Source organism: Molossus molossus, unplaced genomic scaffold (assembly GCF_014108415.1).
Source record: "Molossus molossus isolate mMolMol1 unplaced genomic scaffold, mMolMol1.p scaffold_m16_p_14, whole genome shotgun sequence".
Lineage (NCBI taxonomy): Eukaryota > Metazoa > Chordata > Mammalia > Chiroptera > Molossidae > Molossus > Molossus molossus.
In genome coordinates this window covers 78,225,257-78,251,726 of record NW_023425349.1, presented here as the reverse complement: position 1 = coordinate 78,251,726, position 26,470 = coordinate 78,225,257, and the positions used below count along the sequence as shown (strand labels likewise).

Below are 26,470 nucleotides of genomic sequence, written 5' to 3'. Positions count from 1 at the left end.
AAGACATATTAGGAATATGGGAGTAATGAAACAATTGATTGGACACAGTGGCTGAGCAGAGAATCAATGCAGAATTTTATTCCAACTTGAGTAAATGAATGGATGGTGGAATAAGCAGAGAGAGACATACACACTTTTGTCTGGAAATGGAGTGAGATGACGGGTTGAAATCAATTTAAGATATGTTGAGTTTGGAATGCCTGAAAAACATCTAAATAGAGATAAGTACAATGTCATGTATGGGCCTGTGAGATCTGAAGATACAGATTTTGAAATCATCACCATAGAGATGACTGAAGCCACAGAAATGATTGAAATCATTGAGAGAAAGGGATTCATGACAGAACCTATATGAATAAATTGACATGAAGGATCCCTGAAAAAAGAGTAAGAAATGACCAAAGAAGTAAGAAGAAAATCAGAAGCATTGGGAGAAAGACATTTCAAGAAGTGGTTTGTAGTGCATAATATTTAGAGATTAAAAAAAGAAGAAGACTGCAAAATATGTGTTGGATTTACTGACCAGGAGGACCTTGATGTATCTGTTGAGAATACATTTCTTAGAAAGAAACAGGACCAAGAGTAAGAGGAAGGTTTCACGATATCTGTGAAAACTTTGAAAGGGAATGATGATAGCTGGACAGAGAACACTTGGAAAAGGCTTTTTCTTTTTTTGAAGATGGGATAAAATATAGAAAAAAGACTGGAGAGATAAATACCAAATTTCTAATAGTAATGAACTCTTCATAATGGGATTCGAAATATGTTTAATTTTCTTATTTATGTTTTTCTATATCCCCCAAATCCTCTCTAATAAATATGAACTACATTTGTAATCCCAAAACAATATTTTAAAGAATATTCCATTCTAATAGAATTATATATCTACCTTCTGTATTTTTAAAACTTACCATCTGATTCTGACTTTAAAAGTCCTTTTTAAGGTAAGAGAAACCAGAATTACTGAGTACCTAAAATGTGCCTGGCTTTACATGTTATCTTATTTATTTTTCATAATAGCCCTAGGGTGTAAATGTTATCTCAAATGAAGAAACTGAAGCTGTGCTCAGTGGTATTATCGTCTTTATGAAAGGTTCATTTTTGTTGTTAATCCTCACCCGAGGATATTTTTTCCACTGATTTTTAGAGAGAGTGGAAGGGAGGAAAGAGAGTAGAGAGAGAGAGAGAGATCCATGTGAGAGAGACACATCGATTGGTTGCCCCCTGCATGTACCCTGACCAGAGCCAGGGATCAAACCTGCAACCCAGTTATGTGCCCTTGACTGGAAATCGAACCTGTGACCCTTTGGCCCATGGGCTGACGCTTTAACCACTGAGCCACACCAGCCAGGGTGAAAGGTACCTTTTTAAGGTAGCTAAAACTACTTTATGATTTAAAAAAAGAAGATGCTTCTATGAGCAACAGTGAATATGGGAAGAGAAAAAAATAACACACGGTCGATTTTGCCACATCAGGCTTCCTTCCTCAAGGCATCATTCTTTGTTTGGCTTTCCATATAGCTACCAATGTAAAATCTGATTACAGCTGACTTGAAAATGGATACTAATATGGAAATGAAATACCTAGCCTGCATGTTCAGGTGAAGAAATCTGAATTTAAATATGTCTTGGCCTATTTCCCCTCTCCTGTGTTCTCAGTTATTATTAATGCATGTTAATAATCCTATACATCCAGTAGCTACTTATTGTAGATAGAGGCATATAGCAGTAATACATTTTCATCTTAGAATATTTTGCCTTCGCCCTGGCTGGTTTGGCTCAGCGGTTGGAGCATCGGCCTGCGGCCCAGAGAGTCACAGGTTCGGTTCCCACTAAGGGCACGTACTTTAGTTGCAGTTTGTCCCCGGCCCCGGGTTGGGGTAGTGTGGGTGGCAACCAGTCGATGTGTCTCTCTCACATCGATGTTTCTCTCTCTTCCCCCATCTCTCCCTCCCAATCTATCTGAAGATAAATCCAGAAATGTCTTTGGGTGAAGATAAAAAAAAAAACAAAAACATTTTGCCTTCACTTTTCCTCTATTTTAAAGTAGTAATATGAGCACACTCAGAAAAGTAATGATGATATTTTAGAGTGTCAAAGTCAAATGTAAACATCTTCCTTTTATTATGTACAGATTTAGGGGTGAAAGATTTTTATATTAAAATAACATATTTTGGAGTAAAATACAAAATTAAAAATTTTAATGATAAAATGTAATCTTATAGTAAAATGTATTGTTCTCCATATATATTTCCCTGGCTCCTTTCATTATTCTCTCTCTCTTTTTTTGCATTTCAGCAGTTTGACTATGACAGGCTTAGGTGAAGAATTTTTATTTTAATTTTTAAAACTTTATTTTAACTTTTTTTTTCTTTATTGATTTTAGAGAGAGAGGAAGGGAAAGAGAGAGACAGAAACATCTATGAGAGAGAACATCAACTGGTCACCTCCTGTATGTCCCCCACTGGGGATCAGGCACACAACCTGGGCATGTGCCCTGACCAAAAATTGAACTGGCAACCTCCTGGTGCATGGGTCTATGCTCAACCACTGAGCCACACAGGCCAGGGTAGGTGAAGGACTTTTATATTAACCTGTTTGGGGTTCAATGAGCTTCTCAGATCTATAAAATTTAGTTTTTCATCAAATTCAGAAAATTTTTAGCCACTATTTCTTCAACTATCTTTTCTCTCCCATTCTCTTCTCTTCTTCAGAAAATTTTTAGCCACTATTTCTTCAACTATCTTTTCTCTCCCATTCTCTTCTCTTCTCTCTGTTTAGTACACCAATTATATGTATATTAGACTGTCTGAAATTGTCCCACAAGTCATTTAGGTTCTGTTCATTTTTAAATCTTTTTCAGACTGGATAATTTCTATTGATGTATCTTTAAGTTCACCAATTCTTTTTTCTACTGTCTTCCATCTTCAATTAAGGTCAATCACTGATTTTTTCACTTACTTAAATTTTCAATTCTAGAATTTTCACTTGGCTCTTTTTTTCTAATTTCCATTGCTCTGTGGGATTCTTTGTCTGTTCATTTGTTATAATTTTATTTTCCTTTAGTCCTTAAATATATTTATAAACTTTTAAAGTCCTTTTCATTTCAACATTTGGTTTATCCCAGATTCAATGTACAGTGACTGCTTTCTCCTTGACTCATATTTTCGTTTTTCTTCACATGTCTAATAACCTTTTAAGTATAATGGACTATTGTAGAGACTCTACTGCTCCTTTCAAGAATGACTTATATACAAATAAGCAATAAACTTCATTCAATTAAAACTGTGAACTTTTCTCCTTTGGAATGGGTAGCATCTGAAATTTCTGTACGAGGTCTTTCAACTTCTAGCTGCTGCTTTTTCCTATGTCCCCAAAAGTCTACTCAATGCATACATAGCTCAGTGTCAGATCAGAATTTGGGTAGAGTTTATACAGGAATACCTTGCAGATATTACATTTTTTGTTCTAGACCACTGCAATAAAGCAAATATCACAATAAAGAGAGTCACACATTTTTTGGTTTCCCAGTACATATAACAGTTATATTTACACTATACTGTATGTAGTCTGTTAAGTGTGCAGTAGCATTATATCTAAAAAAAAACCAAGTACATACCTTAATTTAAAATATTTTATTACTAAAAAAAGCTAACCATCATCTGTGCCTTCAGTGAATCTTAATCTTTGTGCTGGTAGAGGATCTTGCCTAGATGTTGATAAAAACACAGTATCTGTGAAGTGCAGTAAAGCAAAGCACAATGAAGCAAGGTATGCCTGTACTAAGATTCTGGCACTCTCTCTCCTTCTATGTTTCCCTATTATCTATGAAGGCAAAGAGTAAGTTAGTTGGTTTCTTCATATAAGATTTACTAAAATTCACTTGTAATTTTTTATCTGTATAGATTCTTTAATAGAGAAATTAAATGCAAAGCTGATACAAAACCTTCCTCTTCTACTTAATAAACCAAAACGATTATTGATTAAAATATACTGGGAAGGTGACATTATAATAAAAATCTCAGATTCAAAAATTGGGTGACACAAGGGAAAATGGCGATGGGCAGGACCGGAGGGAGGGTGAGTGCGTGAGAGAGAGAGCTAGTGTGAGAGAGTGTGAGTGGATGTGAAGGTGGACGACCAAACTCATGCAGTGCAGAGACATGGAGCAGAAGGTTCCTGTGCTGTAGATTGGGAGCAGCCGGCTATCATGGTAAGCAGCTCGTCAGGGTGCTTCACCCTGTGCTGTGGGGAGGTCCCACCATTTTGGAAGACCTGGGTCTTCCCTGGGAGGAGGCAGTGGGAGTGGCCAGGGCCCAGCAACCTGAGCCCACCAGTGCACCTGGCACCATCGGACCAGTGGACACTCTGTGTCAACACAGACCAGCGCACAGTAATGGAGCTGTCAAGGTGCCAGTTGCGGAAACCACAAACGGCCAGAAACCCAGCACCATTCCCTGCAGTAGCAGCCTGAGTAGAGTCAAGATATACCCCCAGCAACAGAGGCTGGGGAGCAGACATCCATCCCCAGGCAACAGAAGCACAGACCAGCGGCTGAGACCCATCCCCAAAAACTATAGCAAAGGCTGAGCAGGAGCTGAGCCCCAATGGGCAGCAGCACTCCCCAGCTGTCTCATTGAGGCCTGTGCAACACAGCTGCCCACAAGAGTGGTGCAGAGCTGGGACTCCAGAGGGACCTGTGTGACCCAGCCTCCCAAGGTGCGGGCAGGGAGTGCAGCTCCAGCAGGGCCTGAGCAATACAGCTACAGGTGACACCAGCGACCAGCTGAGAACACAGCTTCAGAGGGGCCCACGCAATCCAATAGCAGTACCTACAAGGACATACCAATACCAGCTCCCAGTAGTCAGTCCTCCAGGATCCACAGCGGGTAAGAGGTGACACACAACAGAACAGTCTGAGAGGCACAGTAGCCTTATTTGATATACAGTGAGTTGCCTACACATCCAAATATCCCTCACTAGGTCTAGAGCTACCAGCTAAAATGGGGAGACAAAGAAACAACACCCAAAGGAAAGAAAAGGAGGAATCACTAGAAAAGAAACTACAGGAAATGGAAGAAAGTAACATGTTAGATAAAGAATTCAAAGCAATGATTTTAAGGGTGCTCAAACAATTTGGTAAGAACTATAAGCAACTTAATAAGAATTACGAAGAGCTCACTGGGAACTACTTCAGCTTAAGAAAGAGATAGAAGCTACGCATAAAGAAGTAGATGCTATGCATAAAAATTAAGAGGAAATAAATAATGACATAGCTGTTATGAAAAATACCTTAGAAGGATTCAATAGTAGATTAGAAGAAGCTGAAGACCAAATCAGCCACTTAGAAGACAAGGTAGAGAAAAACACCCAAATAAAGCAGCAAATGGAAAAAAAACTTAAAAAGCAGGAGGAGAGTTTAAGGGAGCTGTGGGACAATACAAAATGTAACAACATTCGCATTATAAGGTTACCAGAAGGAGAAGAATCAGAGAAAGAAATAGAGAACCTGTTTGAAGAAATAATGACAGAAAACTTCCCTAAACTGGTGCAGGAAAAAGTCACACAAATCCAGGAAACACAGAGAATCCCAAGCAAGATGAACCCCAGAAGATCCACAGCTAGACATATCATAATAAAAATGGCAAACATTAAAGACAAAGAAAGAATCTTAAAGGAAGCAAGAGAGAGACAGAAAGTTACCTACAAGGGAGTTCCCATTAGACTGTCAGCTGATTTCTCAATAGAAACACTGCAGGCCAGAAGAGAGTGGCATGAAGTGTACAAAGTAATGCAAGGCAAGGATCTGAATCCAAGACTACTACTCTATCCAGCAAGGCTATCATTCAAAATTGAAGGAAAAATAAAGAGCTTCACGGATAAAAAATAAGCTAAAGGAATTTACCACTACCAAACCAGCACTGCAGGAAATGCTGAAGGGACTACTGTAAGAAGAAACAGAGAGAGAGAAAGTGGGAGTGGCAAAAAATTAAAATGGCAACTAATAACTATCTATCAATAATTATCTTAAATGTAAATGGCTTAAATGCTCCAATCAAAAGACATAGGACAGCTGATTGGATAACAAAACATGACCAATATATATGCTGTCTATAAGAGACCCACCTCACAACAAAAGACTCACACAGGATGAAAGTGAAGGGATGGAAAAAAATTTTCCAAGCAAATGGAAATTTAAAAAAAGCTGCTGTAGCAATACTCATGTCTGACAAGATAGACTTCAAAACAAAGGCCATAATAAGAGACAAAGAAGGTCACTACATAATATTAAAAGGATCACTCCAACAAGAGGATATTACCCTGGTAAACATATATGCACCAAATACGGGGGCACCAAAATATATTTAAAAACTTCTGGAGAACTTCAAGGGAGAGATCAGTAGCAATACAATCATAGTGGGTGACTTTAAAACGCCACGGACACCACTAAATAGATCTTCCTGACAAAAAATTAACAAGGACATAGAGCCCTTACAAGACGAACTAGATCAGTTGGAGTTCATTGATATTTACAGAACATTTCATCCCAAAACTGCAGAATATACATTCTTGTCAAGTGCACATGGGACATTCTCAAAGATAGGCCACATGTTAGGACACAAAGCAAGTCTCTACAAATTCAAGATTGAAATCCTATCAAGCATCTTATCAGATCAGTGACATGAAACTAGAATTCAATTACAATAAAAACACACAAAACCATTCAAACACTTGGAGGCTGAATAGCACATTATTAAACAACGAATGGGTTATGAAGGTGATCAAGGAAGAAATTAAAAACTTCCTGGAACCCTGGCCAGTTTTCTCAGTGCTTAGAGCATCAGCCTGTGGTCTAGAGAGACCCAGGTTCGTTTCCCACTAAGGGCATGTACCTTGGTTGCAGTTTGTCCCTGGCCCTGGTTGGGTCGTGCGGGAGGCAGCCACTTGATATGTCCCTTTCATGTCAATGCTTCTCTCTCTCTCTCTCTCTCTCTCTCTCTCTCTCTCTCTCTCTCTGTCTCTGTCTCTGTCTCTCTATCTCTCCCTCCCACTCTAACTGAACAAAAAATGTCCTCGGGTGAGGATTAAAAAAAAACCCCAAAACTTCCTGGAAACCAATGAAAACAAACACAAAACAACACAAAATCTATGGGATGCAGCAAAAGCAGTCCTGAGAGGGAAGTTCATAGCACTACAGGCCTACCTCAAGAAACAAAAAAAAAATCCCTAATTGACTTTCTAACCCTACAACTTAAAGAACTAGAAAGTAAACAAACAAACAAACAAACAAAACCTACAGCTAGTAGGAGAAAGAAAATAGTAAAGGTCAGAGCAGAAATAAATGACATAGAGACTAAAATAAAAACAATTCAAAAGATCAATGAAATAAAAAGCTGGTTCTTTGAAAAGATAAACAAGATCAATGAACCTTTAGCCAGACTCACCAAGAAACACAAAAAGAAAAACCAAATAAACCAAATCAGAAACGAAAGAGGAGAAGTAACAACTGACACCTCAGAAATACAAAGGATCATCAAAACATACCATGAACAATCATATACCAACAAATTGCACAATCTAAGAGAAATGGACACATTTCTAGAAACACACAACCTCCCAAAACTGAACCAGGAAGAGATAGAAAACTTGAACAGACCAATAACAACAAAGGAAATTGAAGAAGTGATTGAGAAAATCCCAGCAGCCCTGGCCGGTTTGGCTCAGTGGTTAGAGCGTCAGCCTGCGGTCCAGAGAGACCTGGATTTGGTTCCCGCTAAAGGTGCGTACCTCGGTTGCAGTCTGTCCCCGGCCCTGGTTGGTTGTGCAGTGGCAACCACTCGCTGTGTCCCTTTCACGTCGATGTTTCTTTCTCTTTCTCTCTCTCTCTCTCTCTCTCTCTCTCTCTCTTCCTCTCTCTCCCTCCCACTCTATCTGAACCAAAAAAGAAAGAAAAGAAAAGAAGAGAAAAGAAAAAGAAAAAGAAAATCCCAGGCCCGAATGGCTTCACAGGGGAGTAATATCAAACATTCAAAGAAGATCTAACACTCATTCTCCTCAAACTATTCCAAAAAATCCAAGAAGATGGAACACTTCCAAATTCATTTTATGAGGCCAGCATAATCCAAATTCTAAAACCAGATAAAGATGCTACAAAGAAAGAAAACTACAGGCCAATATCCCTGATGAACACAGATGCCAAAATCCTGAACAAAATATTAGCAAAGTGGATCCAGCAATACATCAAAAAACATTATTCATCATGACCAAGTGGGATTCATCCCAGGGATGCAAGGAGGGTACAATATTCACAAATCAATAAATGTGATATACCACATAAACAAAATGAAAGATAAAAACCTGTGATCATATCAGTAGATGCTGAAAAAGCATTTGACAAAATCTAGCACCCATTTATGATAAAAACACTTCAGCAATGTTGGAATAGAGGGATATCTCAACATAATAAAAGCCATATATGAAAGACCTACAGCCAATATCATACTCAATGGGCAAAAACTAAAAACATTCCCCTTAAGAACGGGAACAAGACAGGCATGCCCACTTTCGCCAGTCTTATTCAACATAGTACTGGAAGTCTTAGCCACAGCAATTAGACAGGAAGAGAAAATAAGACGGATCCAAATTGGAAAGGAGGATGAAACTGTCATTATTGTAGATGACATGATATTGTACATAGAAAACCCTAAAGATTTCATCAAATATCTACTAGAGTTAATAAATGAATATGGCAAAGTAGCAGGATACAAAATTAACGTCAAGAAATCGACGGCATTCTTGTACACCAATGATGAACTCACAGAAAGAGAAACTAAAAAAACAATACCATTTACTATCGCAGCAAAAAAATTAAGATACCTAGGAATAAACTTAACCAAAGAAGTAAAGGACCTCTTCACAGAAAACTACAGGTCATTGAAAAAAGAAATAGAGAAAGATATAAAAAAGTGGAAGCACATATCTTGTTCATGGATTGGAAGAATCAACATCATTAAAATGTACATACTACCCAAAGCAATCTACAGATTCAATGCAATCCCCATCAAAATACCAACGACATATTTCACAGAACTAAAACAAATACTTCACAAGTTCATATGGAACAAAAAAAAAAAATCCACAGCAATCTTGAAAAAAAACCACAAAGTCGGTGGAATCACAATACTAGATATGGAGTTATACTACAAAGCCAATGTAATCAAAACAGCCTTGTACTGGCACAAGAACAGGCATATAGACCAGCAGAAAGGAACAGAGAACCCAGAAATGGACCCAAGGCAATATGGTCAATTAATATTTGACAAAGTTGGCAAGAGCATACAGTGGAGTAAAGGTAGCCTCTTTAATAAATCGTGTTGGGAACATTGGACGGCTACATAAAAAAGAAAAAAAAGTGAAACTAGACCTTCAACTTACACCATACACAAGAATAAACTCAAAATGGATAAAAGACTTAAATGTAACTCATTAATCCATAAATATTCTAGAATATGTAGGTAACAAAATTTTAGACATTATACACAGCAGAATTTTCACTGATACAACACTTAAGGCAAGAGAAACAAAGGAAAAAATGAACACATGGGATTATATCAAACTAAAAAGCTTCTGCACAACAAAAGAAACAATCATAAAAATGGAAAGGGAACCCACTCTATGGGAGACCATAATTGCCAATGATGTATCAGATAAGGGATTAATTTCCAAAACATATATAGTACCCATACAACTCAACAACAGGAAGACAAAGAACCCAATTAAAAAATGGGAAGAGGACCTAAACAGACACCTCACCAAACAGGACATACAAATGGCCAAGAGACATATGAAAAAATGCTCAACGTCACTAATCCTCAGAGAGATGCAAGTTAAAACAACTATGAGGTCTCACTTCAGTCTGTCAGAATGTCTGCCATCAACAAATCATCAAACAACAAGTGTTGGTGAGGATGTGGAGAAAAGGGGACTCTAGTTCACTGCTGGTGGGAATGCAGACTGGTGTAGCCACTATGGAAAACACTATGGTGTTACCTCAAAAAGTTAAAAATTGAATTGCCATTTGACCCAGTGATCCCACTTCGAGCAATATACCCTAAGAAGCCTGAAACACCAATCAGAAAGAATATATGTACCCCTATGTTCATAGCAGCACTATTTACAATGGCTAAGATCTGGAAACAGCCCAAGTGTCCATCAGTAGTCAAATGGATAAATAAGCTGTGGTACATGTACACAATGGAATACTATGCAGCTGTAAGAAAGAAAGATCCCTTATCCTTTGAGATGACATGGAGGAACCTAGAAAGTATTATGTGAAGCGAAACAAGCCAAGTAGAGAAAGACAAATATCACATGATATCACTTATTTGTGGAATATAATGAACTAAACAAACTGATGAACAAAACTGACCCAGAGAAATAGAAGTAGGGTACAGACTGACAAACCTCAGAAGAGGGAGTGTTGAGGAGGAAGAGATAAACCACAGAACTTATATGCATGTATGCATAACCAATGGGCATAGATAACAAAGCTGGGGATGGGGAGGGGTGACGGGGAGGAGGGTGTCAAAGGGTAAACAAAGGAGAAACATCTGTAACAAAATTAATAATTTTTAAAAAAATTACTTTTACCTCAAAAAAAAAAAAATTGGTGACCCTAATTACAAATATAAAAATTATCACATAGAGTGTAAAATATTAAAAAAAAAAAAATGCTTCAAAAGACATTGATTTAATATAGAAGGCTCTTACCAACCAAATTTAAGTTAGTAAAACTAAATGTAAACATTTTTTGTCCCTTTAAGAGTCTTAAGACTCAACCATATTAACATATGTTATGAAAAAACACATATGTATATGGACTTAAATGCTGTTGACAGGGTTTTGTTTAGTTGGTTTCATATCTCTAAGATGAGACTTTAAGTGCTCATCAAATCACTCAGGCTTATGGTTTCAATGGCCCAAATAGGAAATACACTTAGCTTGTATATTTTGATTGTTGGGTGAAAACAGTTATATAAATCTAACCACAAGATTAATTTGAAGATATATTAAGGAAATGCATTTAGGAGCTATACAAACTGCTTTTCCTAAGCAAAAGGGAGAAAATAGTTGGTTGGTATAGGGTAAAGTTTATCTTCCTTTAACAGCAGGTCCCTATGAAAAGCTAAAAGCTTCTCCAAGGGAAGAGACAGGAAGAGGATGCAGACTAGTTCCTTCTGATATGCTATGAAGTTGCAAAGTTTACCAAGCAGTGTGTACACAGTAGCAAAATCTCAGAAGGAACCACTTTGACCAGGGGAAATGTTTCTCAAATATTCTGCCATCAGTACATTTGTTTATTCCTGGAGTTTCCTTTCCAAAAATATAAACAAAAACTGTTGCTGACAGATACTTGCCCCTTTACTTATTTCACAGACCAGTGGTTTTCAAACTTAAAAAATTTTTTTAATTGAATTTATTACAGTGATATTGGTTAATAAAATGTCTCAAACGCACAATTCTACATTATACCATCTGTATACTGTATTGTGTGTTCCCCATCCAAAGTCAAGTCAAGTCTCTTTCCGTCACCATTTATCTCCCTTTTTACTCTCTTCAATATCCCCTTACCCCTCGTTCCCTCTGGTAATCTGGTAATCATCATACTATCGTGTCTACGAGGTGGGTTTTTTGTTTTTGGCTTAATACTTTTACCTTTTATACCCAGTCCTCAACTACCCTCATCTCTGACATTTGTCAGTCTGTTTTCTGTATCTATAAATCTGTTTCTGTTTATTTTGTTAATTAGATTCCACGTATTTTGTTCATATGGTATTTGTCTTTCTCTGACTAGCTTATTTCACTTAGCTTAATACTCTCCAGGTCTCTCCATGATGTTGCAAAAGGTAAGATTTCCTTTTTTTATGATCCAGTAGTATTCTATTGTGTAAATGTACCACAGCTTTTTCATCCACTCATCTACTGATGAGTACTTGGGCTGTTTCCAAATCTCGGCTGTTGTAAATAACGCTGCAATGACCATAGGGGTGCATACATTCTTTCAAATAAGTGTTTCAGGTATCTTTGAATATATTCCCAAAAGTGGAATCGCTGGATCATGAGGTAGTTTCATTTTTAACTTTTTGAGAAAACTCCTCACAGTTTTCCACAGTGGCTGCACCAATCCAACCAACAACACACAAGGGGTTTTTCAGGGGTCCTCTTATGTGAGACATGTGGCCCAATCGTCTGCATCCAGGATTCTACCTGTTAGACTACATATATGTCACTTCAACAGGTAGACACGCATATGTGAAAATGAATCGGCATGTGACAGAGAAAGACAAACAGAATGAGAGAGGCTGAGCCTGAGAGATGCCCAACAGGCCACATATGATGGTCACCTCTTGGATGGGACTTGCAAATCTCATATTTTCCTTGAGGTGATATCTGACTTTTTATAATGTATGTATGACTTTGAAAGTCCTAAAAATATTATTAATTTATTTTATATTTTAGAGAGAGAGGATAGAAGAGGGAGAGAGAGATAGAAACATCAATGAGAGAGAACATTGCCTGGCCACCTCTTGCATGCCCCTTCCTGGGGATTTGGCCCACAACCTGGGATGTGATCTGACCGAGAATTGAACTGGTGACTTCTTAGTGCATGGGTCAACGCTCAACCACTGAACCATACCAGTCGGGCGAAAGTCCTAAAAATATTATTTATTTTTTTATCCTCACCCGAGGATATTTTTTCCATTTTTTGTACAGATAGAGTGGGAGGGAGAGAGAGGAAGAGAGAGAGAGTGAGAAACATCGACGTGAAGGGACACATCGAGTGGCTGCCACCCGCACGACCAACCAGGGCTGGGGAAAAACTGCAACCGAAGTACGTGCCCTTAGCGGGAACCGAACCCGGGTCTCTCCGGACCGCAGGCTGACGCTCTAACCGCTGAGCCAAACTGGCCAGGGCGAAAGTCCTAAAAATATTAAAGTCTATGTTCAGTGTTATACATTTATCACTCAACTATGGAGTAAAGTACATTATTTAGTTTTTACTTTTAAAGAATTTGGAAAAGAAAAATAAAGGTTTATTATACCACAATAATGCATTCTAAAGCAAGTCAGAATCAAGTCCAGAACAAAGTCCTTCCATGGAGGAGAGCCCTGACAGGGGTCTCACCATTCCAGTCCTTTCTCTGTGTGTGCACGTTGTGTCAGTGTGTGCATGTGTGTGCACCTGTGCGTGTTCACATGTGTGGGTGTGCATTTGTGGGTGTTGGGTGGGGGAATTCTGGGGCATGTACCCTGCCAGAACCTCATTTCCCTAGAGGTAGACACTGCCAGTCAGACCTCTTCCTCCTTGGCATTTTCTGTGTCCACGAGAAATTCTGAAATGCTGCTGTAGAACATGCACCATCTCTGATTTTTCACTCCCATCATCAAGCTGAAGGGAATATCTGTGTCTATAAATCTTTGTTTATTTTTGGACAGATCTGTAGAAGTGGAGACTCTTGATCTAATGTAAACACAATTTTAAAATGTTAGGGGCAGTTCACCGTATCCAAAATCAGCTTGTCCACTTTGAGCCTTGTTTGGGAAAGCACTTTGAGCCTTGTTTGGGGTGGGCAAGAGCTAGGGGAGGGAGGGAAGAAGGAGTGGAAGAAATGAAGGGACCTGGGAGTGACACGCCCAGCTGGAAGGTCCCATCTATCTTGCCCCTAGAATGCTCTATGCCTCCCCTCCCCCATCCCTAGCCCATACCTGCCCCGCCCTGCTCCACAACTCAACTGAGCTGAGCAGCCCGGCCTTACCATTCCGGACACATGCGGTACGTGCCAGGACATTCTGACCTGATCCCTCTCCCTTCAAGTACGGAGCCCCTTCCTCTGAAAGCAGATCTGGGGAGGCTCAGCCAGTCACAGGGACCACTGTGAACATGCTCTATCCAGGTGACATTCTCAGTTACAGCAGCAGGAACTACTTGAGCTTGTGTGAACAGAAGGGACCTTACAGGGGGCCTCATGGAAGGTGCCAGAGGGTCAGAGCATCAGGCTCAAGGCTTTGGGTCACATCACAACCCCCAAACCACAAAGATCCTCCAGCAGTGACCTCTGCCTCTGCCCTGTGCCAGCCCCCAGCCCACACACCCAGCACATCCAGCTTCTCTGAAGGGGGCTCTGCTCAGTGGGTATGAGGGACAGAGCCTGCATTTCCTTCAAAGTCAGGTCAGGTGGTGTCCACTTGGTCTGAGGCTGCCAGGTGAGGCCATGGTCAGTGACATATCCCTTGTCTGCCCAGAAATGGGACCCCACCCTGTGAGCAGAGAACATAGGTCCTTGAGGTGGGAATTCACCAGGTTCTGCCTGGAGAAAGAGAAAGAAGCCCCTTATTGGTTAGGACAGCAGAAGGCAGAAGAGAGCAGGATATTTTTGTGGATGTCAGTCTGACAACTGATTTTAACATAAGCCACAGAGAAAGTTTTCAAAACACAGATCTGATAAAGAGCTGTTTATCCATGTATTTTTTAAAAACACACTCTTAATCCTCAATAACAAGAAGAAAAACAACACAATTAAAAAATGGACATAAGTTTTTGACAGAAGATCCACAGATGGTGGGGGATCTAAGGCAGGGAGTATGTTGAAGTTACACTTACCTCCTCCTTGGATCAAATGTGAATGATAACTAAATTATAGAACAATCAAATGAATAACCAACTGAAGACTAGCTGAACAGAAGTCTTATAGCAAAGGGTTACAGAAGCCACAAGAAGACTGGTAGGAAGGGTGGGGATGTGAAAAGGGCTGGCCCTGCTCCCACAGGCAGGAGCTGAGAATCCTGAGGGATGTCTCAGCAGAAAAGATTCCCCTTGAGGAGTGTTCTCAGCCTTGTGCTGGGCTCCCCAGCCCAGAGCACCGGAGCTGGGAAGAGGCACCCACATAACATCTGGCTGTAAAAATTAGGGGATTCTGTCAGCCAGGAAGTAACTGGAATCTGCTAGTGACAGAGGCACACTCTTAAAGGGCCAACACACAGTATCTCATTTGCAGGCACTCAACCTGGGCTTTGGCAAAGTGAGGGCAGAGTGGACTAAAGTGGTGTGAGGAGAGACTGGGGTTTGTGGCTCTGGGGAGAGAGCTGAAGGAACAGCTGCCAGGATCCCTGTGCTGAATCCCTCTCACACACTACAGATGCCATCTTTCTTGGATGGAGCACTCGTTTCCTTACAGCATCAGTCTGGAGGAATACAAAAGCCCCACCCTCTGCACTCCATGTCTACCCACCTTGAGGCGTTCACACCTGGCTGAGGAGTCAGCTGCCTGGGCAGGGGTGTAGAGGTCCAGGCAGACTCAGGTGGGGTCAGTGACTGAGCTGTGTAGCTCTGAAGTGGGAGTCACACCTCCCTCCTTCCCCTGACCAGCACTCCTCCTACCAGAATATCCAGTAGCTCCATCCTTTAGATTCCTGGTGGCCACACCCTGCTAATCTTAGGCTCCAGGTGGAATCTGGGACAGATTAAGTTGTTTGGATCTAGGACAGGGGCCCTTTTTCCCCTCGCATGCCCAACCAGTGCAGAGCCCTTCCTTCAAATGACAGAATCTTGGCCTGGCTGGTGTGGCTCAGTGGTTGAGCATTGACCCATGCACCAAGAGGTCACCAGTGTGATTCCTGGTCAGAAAACATGCCCAGGTTGTGGGCCAAATCCCCAGTGGGGGGTACGCAAGAGGTGACCAATCAATGTTCTCTCTCATTGATATTTCTATCTCTCTCCCTCTCCCTTCTTGTTCTCTCTAAAATCAATAAAGAAAAAAAAACAAACAAAAACAAATAGCCAAATCTTGGTCTGTTTGGGCCTGAAAAACTCTGCTGGCTTCACCGTAACAATTTCCTGAAACCCTACCCCACCACAAAGGTGGTGGACAAAGATGTGGACACCGGGTGGGTGGCAGCTAGACCTGGTATACCCTGTGACCTTCGCTGATTGGCCCCAGACTCAGCACTGGCACATGGAATGAACCTGTATCGGTATGGTGAACACCATTTGCCCCTACCAAGTGACTCACTGAGAACATTCCTCATGCAACTCGAGTACCACCAGAGTCTCTTTTAGTGACTGAACCTAACAGGCAGCAGACAGGCAGAGGAAAATCTCAGGGTACCCTAGGCCTTTTGCAGATCTACCCCCAGACTTGGTGCAAGTGAAAGCCAGATGTGATGCACAGCTTGGTACTATTGCCCACACACACCCTAGTTCAGAAAAAAGAGCAACAAAATGTGGATAGGTTTGTAGCTCTAAACAGGTTCTCCAGGGTCAGTTATATAGGCAGCGCCTGATACTAGCCTGCACCCAGAGGTCACAGAACCAAACACCCAGTGGCCAGCTTCATACAACATCAGAGAAGGATTCAAGTAGCTTCACAAATAGCACATCCAAAGGGAGATCTTGGCAGGCATCAGACCCTGCTGTGGCGAGTTCTGCGTAGTGTGGTCAGCACCTGCACAGCAGCTCATACACTGTGGTCAAGATTGATCATCACAGTCATTTAGCTTGAGATAGATCATGTGCACAGATAGGCTAATACCAATCAAAACTCAATTACAACAGGGGGCTCACATAATTCACACAAGGAACATTCCTGGAGCAACCAGCTCAGGTGATCAAAGAGCATATGCCACCGGATCCCCAAAAACAGCTACTACAAAAGGCCACCATACTATCACTGGGAGTCATAACAGATCTACTTATTACGTAGAAACAAATACAAAGAGGTAGTCAAAATGGGAAGACAAAGAAACAAGACCCAAATGAAAGAACAAGAGGAATATCCAAAAAAGAGGTAAATAAAATGGAGGCAAATAATTTACCAGATATAAAGTTCAAAAAATTTGCTATAAGGATCCTCAAGGAACTTAGTGAGAGCTAAAAGGAATGTAGGTCAGATGAAGAGGGGCTCAAATCAGTGATTTGGAAGACAAGGTAACAGAGAATACCTAATCAGAGCAGCACAAAGAAAAAAAATTACATGAGGACAGTTTAAGGGAACTTTGGGGCAACATGAAGTGTAAAAACATTCATATCGTAGGGGTACCAGAAGGAAAAGAGAGAGAGCAAGAGCTGGAGAACCTGTTTGAAGACATGATGACAGAAAATTTCCCTAAGCTGGTGAAGGAAAAAGACACACAAATCCAGAAAGCACAGAGTCCCAAACAAGATAAATCCAAAGAGGTCCACACCAAGACACATCATATTTAAAATGGTTGCCTGGCTGATGTAGCTTAGTGGTTGAGCATCGACTCATGTACCAAGAGGTCACCGGTTCGATTCCTGGTCAGGGCACATGCCCAGGTTGGCGGCCAATTGCTTAAAAAAAAAAAACCCAAAAACCTAGGAATAAATTTAATTAAGGATGTAAAATACCTGAATTCAGAAACTTATAAGACACAGGAAGGAAACTGAAGAAGATATGTGAAAGCATATACTGTGTTCAGGATAGGAAGAATTAACATCAGTAAAATGTCCATACTAGCTCAGCCAGTGTGCTTCAGTTAGTTGAAGTGTTATCTCATATGCCAAAAGGTGGTGGGTTTGATTCCCAGTCAGGGCACATACTCAGGTTTTGGGTTCAATCCCTGACAGGAGGCAACCAATCCATGTTTCTCTTTCACATCAATGTGTGTGTCTCTCTCTCCCTCCACCTCTCTCTCTCCCTCCCCACTTCTCCTCCCCCCTCCTCCTTCCTTTCTTTAGAATCAGTTTAAAAAAAACCAAAAACTTAAAAAATAAAATGTCCATACTATCCAAAAACAATCTACAGATTCAATACAATTCCTATCAAAATACCAATGGCTTGTTTCACAGAACTAGAATAAATATTCCAAAAATTTATATGGAACCACAAAAGACCCCAAATAGCAGAATTCTTAAGGAAGAGCAACATTGGAGGAATCATGTGAAAGCAAACTATATTACAAGGCCATAAGTAATAAAAACAGCATGGTACTAGCATAAAAATAGACATATAGATTAATGGAACAGAAAAGGGAGCCCAGAAATAAACACATGCTTTTATAGTCAATTAATATTTGACAAAGGAGGCAAAAACATACAATGAGTTAAAGATAGTATATTCAATAAATGGTGTTGGGAAAATTGGACAGATATATGCAAAAATGGAACTAGATCACCTTTTTTTTTTTAATCCTCATCCGAGGACATTTTTGCAATTTTTGTACAGATAGAGTGGGAGGGAGAGAGAAACATCGACGTGAAAGGGACACATCGAGTGGCTGCCACCCACACGACCGACCAGGGCCGGGGACAAACTGCAACCAAAGTACGTGTCCTTAGCGGGAACCGAACCCGGGTCTCTCCAGACCGCAGGCCAACGCTCTAACCGCTGAGCCAAACCAGCCAGGGCTAGATCACCTTCTTACATCATACATAAACTCAAAGTGGATTAAAGATTTAAATGTCAGATTCGAAACATAAAAATCCTATAAGAAAACATAGGCAGTTAAATCTTGGACATTTCTCGTAGCAATATTTTTTTCTGATATATCTCTTTGGTTGAGAGAAACAAAAGAAAAAATAAACAACGGGGACTTCATTAAACTAAAAACTTTTGCACAGCAAAGGAAATCATCAAGAAAATAAAAAGGCAACCCACTGACTGGGAGAACATATTTGCCAATACATCTGATAAGGGTTTATTGTCCAAAATGTATAAGGAACTTATACAACTCAATGCCAAAAAAACAAACAATCCAATTAAGAAATGGGCAAAGGGCCTGAATAGACACTTCTCCAAAGAGGTCATACAGATGAAAAAATAGACATATGAAAGGATTCTCATTGTCACTAATCATCAGAGAAATGTAAATTTAAACCATAATAAGATATCATTTCACACTTGTCAGAATGGCTATCATCAATAAGTCAACATACTACAAGTGTTGGTGAGGATGGGCACTGGTGGGAAAGCAGACGGTAGAAGCACTGTGAAAAGTAGTATGTAATTACCTCAAAATATTAAAAAGGGAACTGCTTTATGACCCAGCAATTCCACTTCTGGGAATATATCCAAAGAAACCCAAAGCCCCAATTCAAAAGAATATATGCACCCCTATGTTTATCCCAGTGCTATTTAAAATACCCAAGTTCTGGAAGCAGTTCAAGTACCCATCAATAGATGAGTGGATAAAAAAGCTGTAGTACATTTACACAATGGAATACTACTCAGCTATAAAAAAGAAGGAAATCTTAACTTTTGTGACAACATGGATGGATCTGGAGAGTATTAGGCTTCATGAAATAAGCCAGCCAGAGAAAGATAAGAACCATATGATTTCACTTGGGTGTGAAATCTAATGAACAAAATAAACTAACAAAATGGAGACAGGCTCATAGATACAGAGAACAGCTAACAGCTGTCAATGGAGAGAACATTGGGGACTGGGTGTGAAGGGTGAAGGGATCGAGCAAAGAAAAAAAAGAAAGAAAGATTCATGGACACAGACAACAGTATGGTGATTGCCAGAGTGAAGGAGGTGTAGGAGTAGGTAGAAGAGGGGGGTAAATGGTGACGGAAGAAGACTTGACTTGGGTTGGTAAAAACACAATACAATATACAGGTGATATATTGTTGACTTGTACACTTGAAACCTATATAATTTTGTTAACCAATGTCATCACAACAAATTCAATAAAAAATAAATGATAGCCCAGCGGTGTGGCTCAGTGGATTGAGCATCGTCCCATGAACTGAGGGGTCCCAGTTAGATTTCCAATCAGGGCACATGCCTGGGTTGCAGGCTCAATCCCCAGTAGGGGGCAGGCAGGAGGCAGCCAATTGGTATTTCTCTCTCACATCAATGTTTCTATCTTTATCTCCCTAAAAAAAAACACACACAATAAAAACATATTTAATAAATAAATAATAAATTATAAAAAATAAAATAAATTAACAGAAAAAATAACTGAGTAAATAAAATTAATGGTAGGGGTCAGAGAATTCCAACCTTAATAATAGAAATTTTCAGTAAAATCTTTATAATAGTAATAAGCTAAATTCTTATCTCTACTGAAACCTATCCTAATTATTTTTCAAATTATATCTCTGGAGAAAATTTAATTTCTAGATTTTAAAAGGCAATGTAGACACAAAGTATAAAGTTATAAAAGGAATACAAAGTCCTGATTATTAAATTCATTTCTTGGTATTGATATTTGCCTTTTTAAAAAATGTATCTTTCTGCCCTGGACAGTTTGGCTCAGCGGTTAGAGCATCGGCCTGTGGTCTGGAGAGACCCGGGTTCGGTTCCCGCTAAGGGCAGGTTGCAGTTTGTCCCCGGCCCTGGTTGGTCGTGCGGGTGCAGCCACTCGATGTGTCCCTTTCACGTCGATATTTCTCTCTCTCTCTCTTCCTCTCTCTCCCTCCCACTCTATCTGTGCAAAAAATGGAAAAATGTCCTCGGGTGAGGATAAAAAAAAAAATGTATCTTTCTCAACAGCCATTTATACAAAGTCAGCTTAAAGGAGGCAAAAACTTGAATACTGAACTTAGATAAATAAAAAACTTAAAATTATAGTCTAAAACACACAAAAAAGAGGTTTGCTAGATGGACTAATTAAACAAAATTTTTTAGCTTACAGAAAAAAAAAAAAATATATATATATATATATAAAAATATCCATAGTCCTATATACCCAAAAGAATTGAAAATAGAATCTCAAAGAGATATTTGCACACTCATGTTCAATGTAGCATTATTCACAAAAGCTGAGAGGTAGAAACAACCTAAAATTCCACCAACAAATAAATGAATAAAGAAAATGTAGTATGTACATACAATGGAATATTATTCAGTCTTAAAAAAGAAGGTAATCTTTTTTTTTTTTTTGGTTAATTCTCACCTGAGGATATTTTTACTTAAATGTATAGAATAACAACTGTCCACTTATATCATTAATGTAAATTCAATTGTATATTAATAGCATTCAGTGTGTATTTTTAGGTCCATAATCCCTTAAATAGAACTCTTAGGAAGTTTGTGTTTTAGAATGTAGAATTCTTCTGATTTTAGAAAAGTAATATAGAGCATGTACTGATTATTATATAACTCCCACAGCAGGATCTGAGGCAAGCAACCTGTCATCAAGTACATGAATACTGCTGCAGCAAAAAGTATGAACAGTCACACTAGGTAGGATAATTAAAGACTGTAAATAGCCTCATTTTAGTTCAGGTCAGATTAGGTTTTGCTGCAAAGAGCTTTTTTGGGATTTCATATCAATGGATATTATGGATCCATTATTATATTTCAAGAATCTTTCAACATTTTTATGTTAGCAAATACTAAGTTTCATTCCCTATGATTTCATCAGCTACCAGAGTAATTCCAAGCAGACAAATGAAAACATAGCTAATTCAAAGTCACCACACATGTTAGCATAAAGAACACCTGTATTTAGAACCCACTAGTTAAAAAAACTAGATTCCATGCAAATTTTTACAGGACTTGATCCTAGGCTCTTTAAGTTCAATGTTGTATACTTGTTTCTAATCTCTGCCTATACTACCCAAATGATACCTACTAGCTCTTTTAAAATATATTTTATTGATTTTTTTTTTTTTAAGATAGAGAGGAAGAGAGGAGAGAGAGACAGAAACATCAATGAGAGAGAACATCGACTGGCCGCCTCCTGCATGCCCCTCACTAGGGATCAGGCCCCACAACCTGAGCATGTGTTCCGACCAGGAATCGAACCAGCGACCTCTTGGTGCATGGATTGATGCTCAGCCACTGAGCCATACCAGCCAGACCAAATATGGCTCTTTTGAGCATTGAATGTGTCTAGTCCAAAGTTAGATGGACTGTGACTGTAAAATCTAATTGATCATTTTTATATTGATTACGTTAAAATAATCATATTTTGGATACACTGGGTTAAAATACATTTTTTAAATTTATCTGTCTCTTTTTACTTTTTTAACATGGTTTCTAGAAAATTTAAAATTATGTATGTAGCTGGCATTACATTTTTGTTGGACAGTGCTGCTCCAGTCTCATATTAGTCATCATGGCTGAAACTAATTATAATGAAAACATTATCTCCGCTAGGATAACTCTGCTAACTACCCAAGACTGGGGTAGACATGAGCCTGATGAATGTACTTCCATTGCTTTTATGCTTCTATCATAACACCATTTCATTATATTTTAATTGTTTACTTGTCATTCTACCAGGTTGAAGGTTCCTTGAGGAAACAGACTGATTTTTTTTTTTTTTAAATCTTGGAATATCTGTTATAGCACAGGCATAGAGAAAGTTTTTAATAAATGTTAAATGAATGAGACTATCCAATAAAATACTATTAAGTGGATGTGAAAAGTCACACAAAATTCTGAGACTATAAATGACTGGAGCAATAGGCATTTATAAATCATATCCTCAGTCTTTTTTAAAAAATCAAAGAGAATAAAATTAGTAGATTTTAAAAGTTCCAATTTGTAACAGAAAAAAAAAAAGGCTTTTTAACTATAGGGTGTTTTCTCACCTGAAGTCAAATTCCTAGCTGTACTTTGTGATTTCTGCATTTCAGTAGATTTAAAATTGAGATCATCCTGCATTATCTTCAGCTCTTGATTGGTGATAGAAGATATCTGTTTCATACGATTTATATTCTGTATTTACAGAGAAATAAAAAAAAAAAATTCCACCAATTTAACTCTTCAATAAAACTCTTAGAAAACACTGCTAAAGGACTGGATGTTTTGAATGGGTATTCTTTTTTGAAATACAGCATCCATTATATATGTTTTACAGAATACAGTAAGATTCAAATAAGGTTTTTTCAATAAGTACAGGTTAAATTAAAATTAAGAACTTTTTTATATTTGCTTTATTTCAATAAACAAAAAATTCAACAAAATTATTTTAGGAACTGATTCAAGTCTTAAAACACTAAGAATATTAAAAAGAAATCATGCATTTCTCTTCCCATGATACCACACTAGTGGCTGCTCAATAAATATGTTTTAGTGAATCAAGATACTCATTAGATATCTTGTACTTTTACAAGAACAGAATTCCTATTTATAATACAAATTACAGTGTAGAAATATATTTCAAAAACATATATTAACATATCCAATATAATATCTAGATTTTGAAGTTTATATGTGCAAATGATACTTCTAAAAGTTCAGATAAATTAATAATGGAAGAAAATAATTACTCTTAATAATTACTCTGAATTAGTCCCTCACTTACTGCTGAATACTAATATCATATACATATATATAATATTGATATATATGTCATCCTTTTCCCCATCTTCCAAACTAATCAGCTGAATTTTTCTAGAAAGATAGACTAATAGTTTAAGGAAATAAAATAACAAGTGAGAGACTAGCCCTGGCTGGTTTTGCTCAGCAGTAAGAGCATCGGCCCATGGAACAGAGGGTCCCAGGTTCGGTCTCCACTAAGGGCATGTACCTCGGTTGCAGTTTGTCCCTGGCTCTGGTTAGGGTTGTGTGGGTGACAACCACTCGATGTGTCTCTCTCACACGTTTCTCTCTCTCTCTTCCTCCCTCTCTCCCTCCCGCTCTATCTGAAGATAAATGCAAAAATATCCTCAGATGAGGATAAGAAAAAACAAACAAACAAGCAAAAGACTAAAAAAAAAAGACAGTTTAAATGAGCAAATGTAATAGTAAACCACTGTATTTCTGAGTTGTACTGGAAGAGGTAATCACAGTAAAAATAATGAGGACATCAGGACAGGTACATGGTACTTACCCGACTACTGTGCTCCAAAAGTGCAACAATGTTGGCTTCTATCTGTGCCTTCCGTTCCAGTTCCTGATTCTTAGTTTCCTCAAAAGTCTCAATAAAAGCTGCCAATTGAGAAATATGATGAGAGGCTACTATTGTTATGTTAACATTATATAAACTCTGATTTGTAGGTCTTAAGAGTAGAAATTCAAAGCTACAACTGAAGGCTACTAACATTTTAGTTAGTGACAGAACCAATAAATAATTAGATAAATATTATAAAAGCTAAAAAAGGTGAAAGATATTAAAGATGAACATAGTGAAGTGTGTAGAAGAGAATATTCAACATTCAATCAGTTAGTGGTCTATAGACTTTTTATACAGACTATAAACAAATACTACTCATACACACACACATACACATGTGTAAACCTTTTTAGATTTCTCTATCCTTTATGACAAATATTTATATAATTCTTCAAGGCAAATGCTTTAAATAGCATTTATTAGCCATTATATATTCCCAAAATGAAATCTCTGATTTGTTATAAATGAATATTTACATGAAAATATAATATTTTCATATCTATGAGTCTATCACTTACAGTCCATATCTTCCTCCTTTTTTTTTAATTCCTTGTACTTCTGATTCATTTCACCTACGAGATACAAAAAATATAACATGAACTTCAAAAACTCCAGATACAATGCTCTAAATTAGAAATATCTCTTAGGTATTCCATGTCATTAGTCACTGAATATTCAATATTTTCATTTATGTGTAATTTTTATACATTGACTTATAGAATCTTTTAAAACAGCTATATTTGTATGTTTGACTATTTGAAGAAAGGAATCTCCTGACTGGAAAGGACTTAAAAGCTTTCCAATGGTTTTTATTTCAGTCCCAACTTGGAGCTATTCAGCCTTCACATGAGTACTACTATGATGGGAAACATAAGCTCCAAGAAAGTTCATTCCATCTTTGAATAGCTTACAGAGGCAAGCGAGATAGCAGGGTTACTTATGCCACAGAGCTTAAAGTCTAGGTATTTAACAAGTAATTAAAATTAAAATATACTAAGTGCTATCATATGAAAAAAACAGTACTATAGAAGTATACAGCAAGACAACTAATTTAGTTGAGAGGCTCAGGGAAATTTTCTCTAAAGAGGTAACATTTAGGCCATGTTATAAAGAATAAATGAATGAGTTACCTGGTTGAAAAATAAAAGATTAATTTCAAAGTCAAAGCATTACAAGCACAGAAATTTGAAGGTAAAGATGACTATGACAGCACGAAGCACTGAGTAGTGCGGTTGAGGCAAAGAATGTGAGTGGAAAAGTGGTGCAAAGATGCAGCAGGCTATGAGAACTCTTATAAGACACATCTTACAGAAGTTTGGATTTCCTTCTAAGGACAATGGTAAAATTACTGAAGAATTTTAAGCAGGGGAATAAAATGGTCAATTTACATTTCTGAAAAATATTTCTAGTCTGGAGAATAAAAGAGTAGTAAGAAGGAGGAAATAAGACTGGTTAGGTGGTTGTCACAGTAATCTGGGTGAAAGATGAAGGATACCTGGAGTAGAATGGTGGCAAATGAAGATGTAAGGTTGTGAAGATTTGTTTGAGACATTTAAGAGACAGATCATGGATTATGGTGAGTGTTGAACAGGGAGGAGTCAAATATGACTCCCAGGTTTCTACTTGAGTAACTGAGAACAAAGTAGCATTATTAATTGAAAAGAGAAGCAGAGCCCTGGCCGGTTTGGCTCAGAGGTTAGAACAGCAGCCCACAGATCAATGAGTCACAGGTTCGATTTTGGTCAAGGGCACACACCTCAGTTGCAATTAGTTCCCGACCCTGGTTGGAGTTGTGCGGGAGGCAGCCACTCGATGTGTCCCTTTTATGTAGATGTTTCTCTCTCTCTTTCTCTCTCCCTCTCACTCTATCTGGACAAAAATGAAAAAATGTCCTCGGGTGAGGATAAGAAAAGGGAAGCAGAAAGCTGAAGAAGTTGCTTACAGCAGTTTTGGACATGTTTCATTTAATGTGTTGGTTGAGACCAAACACTTTAGCTGCACAAATGAACCATTAGCAGAGGTGGATCATAATAACTTTATAACAACAGGATTTTCAGTGTAACCAAAATTGAGTTATGGAGAAACATGGTTTTTTCTTGAACTAGTGAGACAGTTACAACCCTGTTTTTCCAGGGCCCCAGGGAAAGTAAAAATAAATTTTTTTTGCTCCATACTGGAGACTAGGGAAGCTTATTAGGATGATGCCCAACAAGGATGCAGGGGAATAACAGGCTATAGATTCCTAAGGGTGTCCCTAATAAGAAGCCAGCATCTAGGAGGACTTTAGGAGGAAGAATTTAAAGAAAATGGGGGAATGCCCAGCTGGTGTGGCTCAGGGGACTGAGCGTCATCCCGTGGATTGAGAGATCCTGGTTCGATTCCCAGTCAGGGCATATGCCCAGGTTGTGGGCTCGATCCCCGTTGGGGGGAGGTACATTCAGGAGGCAGCCAATCCATGTTTCTCTCTCACATGATGTTTCTATCTCTCTCTCTAAAAAAATCAATAAAAACAAATAAATAAAAACATTTAAAAAAAGAAAATGGGAGAGGAAACAGAGTCCAGAGGCTATCACCCAAATGATTAGCCTGTGTTCCATA

General features: G+C 38.6%; 1 protein-coding gene across 2 annotated transcripts in view; it reads right to left on the bottom strand.

The window, feature by feature from the left end:
• Positions 1–26,470, bottom strand: part of IFT74 (intraflagellar transport 74) — a 106,481-nt gene that overhangs the window by 11,521 nt on the left and 68,490 nt on the right. For both annotated transcript variants that reach the window (XM_036261026.1, XM_036261027.1), the window contains 3 exons: positions 24,391–24,444; positions 23,810–23,907; positions 22,566–22,692 (listed from right to left, as the gene is read on the bottom strand). In XM_036261026.1, coding sequence (XP_036116919.1) covers positions 22,566–22,692; positions 23,810–23,907; positions 24,391–24,444 — 279 coding nt within the window. The remainder of the gene's footprint in view (positions 1–22,565; positions 22,693–23,809; positions 23,908–24,390; positions 24,445–26,470) is intronic.